General features: G+C 46.8%; 1 protein-coding gene across 2 annotated transcripts in view; it reads right to left on the minus strand.

Moving 5' to 3' along the window:
* c5 (complement component 5) overlaps window positions 1-4963 on the minus strand; it is a 28621-nt gene that overhangs the window by 5357 nt on the left and 18301 nt on the right. The window contains exons 27-38 of one of the 2 annotated variants that reach the window (XM_014022820.1): window positions 4705-4794; window positions 4431-4602; window positions 4160-4284; window positions 3992-4072; window positions 2744-2896; window positions 2585-2647; window positions 2422-2515; window positions 2293-2332; window positions 2116-2218; window positions 1951-2025; window positions 581-686; window positions 282-365 (exon numbers count right to left, since the gene is read on the minus strand). In XM_014022820.1, the coding sequence (XP_013878274.1) occupies window positions 282-365; window positions 581-686; window positions 1951-2025; window positions 2116-2218; window positions 2293-2332; window positions 2422-2515; window positions 2585-2647; window positions 2744-2896; window positions 3992-4072; window positions 4160-4284; window positions 4431-4602; window positions 4705-4794 (1186 nt within the window). Of the gene's footprint in view, window positions 1-281; window positions 366-580; window positions 687-1950; window positions 2026-2115; window positions 2219-2292; window positions 2333-2421; window positions 2516-2584; window positions 2648-2743; window positions 2897-3910; window positions 4073-4159; window positions 4285-4430; window positions 4603-4704; window positions 4795-4963 lie in introns of both variants that reach the window. The other variant, XM_014022819.1, reaches the window with a different exon arrangement.

A 4963-nucleotide genomic window follows, 5' to 3' on the forward strand; every position in this document is an offset into this window, starting at 1 on the left:
CGTTACAGAACCAGGCTCATAAACACGTTACAGAACCAGGCTCATAAACACGTTACAGAACCAGGCTCATAAACACTTTACAGAACCAGGTCCATACACACGTTACAGAACCAGGCTCATAAACATGTTACAGAACCGGGCTCATAAACACGTTACAGAACCAGGCTCATAAACATGTTACAGAACCGGGCTCATAAACACGTTACAGAACCAGGCTCATAAACACGTTACAGAACCGGGCTCATGTGTTGAAGCTTTCAGGAGGCAGAAGCAGAAGGTACCTGTCATGCACTGACACTGTTCGCCCAGACAGAGGCGCTGTAGCTTCTGCTGCTCGTCAGAGAACTGCTTGATGCACAGGTTACCTGCAAGACAAACAAAGTCTCTTTGAAGCAGCTGCAGAACTGAAACACTCTGTTCAATGATGGACGACCAGGTAAGACATTTTAAGCAGAACTGCAAAATTACAGAATTAAAAAAAATGTTTAGCTAACAACAAAAATGTGACTTGATAAAAGAAATGTTTTTAACAGATTACAGACTACAAATCCCAGCATGCTCTGCAGGTTCTGGATCTCACCTCTGTCACCTAGCTCTTTAACGGTTAACACGGACTCTGCGGCTCCGATCACCTTGAACCTGGTTCTGACCCGGAAGCCGACACACAGGTAGATGTCTGATGGAACCTGAAGATCAAACAGGAAGTCAGAGAGATTGAAGGGATCAGGTTTGGTTTATAGTGATTAAAAATGTCTGTTCCATTTTCTTCCTCTGATCCAGGGTCAGATCTCGGGGGCAGCAGCCTCAGCAGAGACCCAGACTTCCCTCTCTCCAGACACTTGGACCAGCTCCTCTGGGGGGATCCCAAGGTGTTCCCAGGCCAGCTGAGAAACATAGTCCCTCCAACATGTCCTGGGTCTTCCTCTGGGTCTCCTCCCAGTGGGACGTGTCCAGAACACCTCACCAGGGAGGAGTCCAGGAGGCATCCTAACCAGATGAACCACCTCAACTGGTTCCTCTGGACGTGGAGGAGCAGTGGCTCTACTCTGAGTCCCTCCTGGATGACTGAGCTTCTCAGCCTATCTCTAAGGGAGAGCCCAGACACCCTGCAGAGGAAACTCATTTCAGCTGCTTGTATCTGTGATCTTCTTCTTTCAGTCACTACCCAAAGCTCCTGACCATAGATGAGGGTAGGAACGTAGACCGACTGGTAAACTGAGAGCTTCACCTTCTGGCTCAGCTCTCTCTTCACCACGACAGACCGGTACAACGCCCACATCACTGCAGACACAGCACCAATCCACCTGTTGATCTCCTGCTCCATTCTTCCCTCGTTCATGAACAAGACCCCGAGATACTTAAACTCCTCCACTTGGAGCAGGACCTCCTCCCCGACCTGGAGAAGGCACCCTACCCTTTTCATGCTCAAGACCATGGTCTGGGATTTGGAGGCACTGATCCTCATCCTGGCCTCTTCCACTGTGAACCTCTCCAGTGAGAGCTGTAGATCAGGATCTGATGAAGCCAACAGGACCACATCATCCACAAAAAGCAGAGATGTGATCCTAAGGTCACCAAAAAGGATCCCCTCAACACCTCGGCTGCTCCTAGAAATTCTGTCCATAAAAGTTATGAACAGAATCGGTGACAAAGAGCAACCTTGGCGGAGTCCAACTCTCACCGGAAACGAGTCCGACTTACTACCGGCAATGTGGACCAAGTTCTGGCACCGGTCATAGAGGGACCTAACAGCCCATATCACTGGGCCTGGTACCCCATACTCCCAGAGTACCCTCCACAGGAGTCCCCGAGGGACACGGTCGAAAAAATGTCTTTAATCACAAATACTTCATACAGGAACCTTCACACAAAGAAACAAAGTTCAAATTTAACAATGGAAGTCATTATACAGAGACCTGGTTCTGAAGGCTCTGGTTCTTAGCCACTCACCGAATCCATCTGGATGATCACAGTGCTTCCCTTAAGCTCGTAGTGAGAGATGACCGGCTCATCGCCGTCTCTGAACTGTAGGATGACATCAAGACAACAGTCTGTCAGGACCAATCAGGTTTCAGGTCATCTCACCTAAGAATGTCCGTTTATAAAGCCGCTCACCGGTCTCAGGTCCTCCATCTGAGGCTCCAAACCTGTGGGCAGCTGGATGTTCATCATGGTCAGAGCGGACTCCGTGGAAACTTCGTTGGGAGGAGGTTTGTACCTGAAACACAAGTCCACTACAGACCAGGACCTCAACAGGATCTGAGGTGAGTCACTCAGATTCTTATATCTTACTTGATGCAGGCAGTCAGGTGAGGAGCTCGCATACTGGGGTCTGAGGAGGACAAGGGAGACTGAAACTGTGCCAGAAAGAAAACCTTTACCAGAAACAACAGAATGTTCAGATCTGGTGAAGATACAAACTGTCAGAAACTCCTGGTCCGACCACCTCGATGGTTAGATCAAAGTTACACCTGGACTGCACCGACGCTGTGGTCTGATAGTACACCGTCTTCAGCTGGACACACAGACGGGACGGTTAGTGGGTAACCTGAGAGACTGCTGAGGTCCCACAGACCACACCCACCTTCACACTGGACACGCCTTTTCCATAACCCGTGGACAGGATGATGTCATCATTTTTCAAGATCTTCAAAGGAAAAACAGAGAGACTGGTTAAAAACTACAGCAGAGTGGAATTTGTCGGACTGGACTCCAGACTACTTGTGTCCTGCTTGTGTCTCACCTGGATGGGCGTGGCCACCGGTCGAGTCTGGCTCAGCTGGACCTGTCCCAAAGTTCCTTTCTTGCTGTAGCGGATGCTGATGTCCTGATTGAGGACGGCTCGGGGGGTGATCTTTTTGTACTCCGTCAACGCCTCCAGAGTCAAAACTGTGTCCTGAGAGACATCACAATGGAGACCAGAGGAAACAGATCTGTACCTGTCCAACTCTGGAGGATAACTTCCAGGACATTCTGTCCAGTTTTTAAAGTGCGAAGAAAATGAGTTTGACACAAATTCACAAACACTGTAGTGTCCATATCAAAAATAACAAAAATAAACTTTCTGTACTGTTAGTGCAGCTATATCTGTGTGAATGCTGAGTCAGCATCTTTAGTAAAGCTGAGATGTCTACACTAATGTTGAGTTAACATGTATGCTAAAGCTGAGTCAGCATCTACTGTAGATGCTGACTCAATCAAATTTCAGTTGATGACTCAGCTTTAGTGTAAATTCTAACTCAGTGTTACTATAGATGCAAACTCGGCATCAGTGTATTCTACACTAATGCTGAGTTAACATGTACACTAAAGCTGAGTCAGCATCTACACTAATGCTGAGTGAGCATCTATAGTAATGCAGAGTCAGCAAATACACTAATGCAGTCAGTATCTATAGTAATGCTGAGTTAGAATTTACACTAATGCTGATTTAACATCTATCAGTAACCTCTTGTTTTAAAAAGTTGAATTTAATGCCAAGTCAGCAAATATAGTAATGCCGGGTCAGCACATTCACTAATGCTGAGTCAGCATCTATAATAACACTGAGCTAGAACTTACACTAATGCTGAGTCATCATCTACACTGAGGCTGGCTCAGTAAATACACCAATGCAGAGTCCGTTTCTACAGTAATGCTGAGTCAGCATCTACACTAATGCTTATTCGGCAAATACACTAATGCCGAGTCAGTATCTACACTAATGATGAGTCAGCAAATGCACTAATGTCGAGTCAGTATCTACACTAATGCTGAGTATCTACATTAATGATGAGTTAGAATTTACACTAATGCTGAGTCAGCATCTACAGTAATGTTGAGTTAACATCTATCAATGTCTGTTTTAAAAAGTTGAATTTTAAAATATTTCTGATTGAATTTGAGATGTATTTATGTTTAAACCACTTACACACCGTCTGTCACTAAAACATGTTCTGTGATGTTTAGTGTTGAAAGGAATCCTGTCTGTTTCAGGGTCAGATCTTTGTACCTTCATGGAGTAAAAACCTTCACCGTAGTGCTGATCCTGAGACAGCCAGGTCAGGATGGGGTTGGCGTACTGAATCCTCCCCTATAACAAAAATAAAAATCTATAAATCATCATGTCTAAAGACAGAAACAGAGTATTTCTTTCATCTGAACCATGACTCAGCAGCACCTTCAGCAGCACAGAGAGCAGGACGTAAGCTGTCGTCTCCACCGTCAAACCGCTGCTTTTATCCGGCTTCAGCCAATCAGCTCTCACGTTGGACTCCTGCCAGTACCTGAGCTCCACCGGCTGACCTGGACACGTGCACACTCATGTTTGTGTGCGCTCAGAGGACACAGTATGTACACACCTACACTTTTTTTAATCTTTAACTCAACGTTTTGAAAAAAAAAAAAGTTTGAATTCCTGACCGTATTGCTTTATAAAGAGTTAATAACACCTTTCTGTCGGGCGAGCCCCTCCAGGCTGTTGAGCAGCTCAGTGACCTCCATGCTGTTGGGGTCATGAAGCGTCAGAGCGTAGGTCGCCACCGCACGCACGTACACACTCCTCACGGTCAGGGCATGCTGGGAAATGTAGTTTGCTGCTGACTTCTTGCTGACGTCCTGGGACTGAGAGACAGGAGGTTTAGCTGCAGAGTAATCTGAGGACTTCTGCTGATCTGGACCTCTGAGACATTCAGGGACTCAGAGACAAACTGGGGACTGTCTCACTCTGAGCTGCAGGACTGGGTCCCTGATGCTCGTGACGTGGTGTAGAGCAATGAGCACGAAGGACGTGACGAACACCGACTGATCGTCCACCTGCAGACAAACAAGAGACGGGATCAGAGGTCCCCAGGAACACGAGACAGGATCCTAAACCAGATCTCTGTCCTCAGGAACACGAGACAGGATCATAAACCAGATCTCTGTCCTCAGGAACAGGAGACAGGATCAAGAACCAGATCTCTGTCCTCAGGAACACGAGACA

This window comes from Austrofundulus limnaeus, unplaced genomic scaffold, assembly GCF_001266775.1.
Source record: "Austrofundulus limnaeus strain Quisiro unplaced genomic scaffold, Austrofundulus_limnaeus-1.0 Scaffold343, whole genome shotgun sequence".
Taxonomy (NCBI): Eukaryota; Metazoa; Chordata; class Actinopteri; order Cyprinodontiformes; family Rivulidae; genus Austrofundulus; species Austrofundulus limnaeus.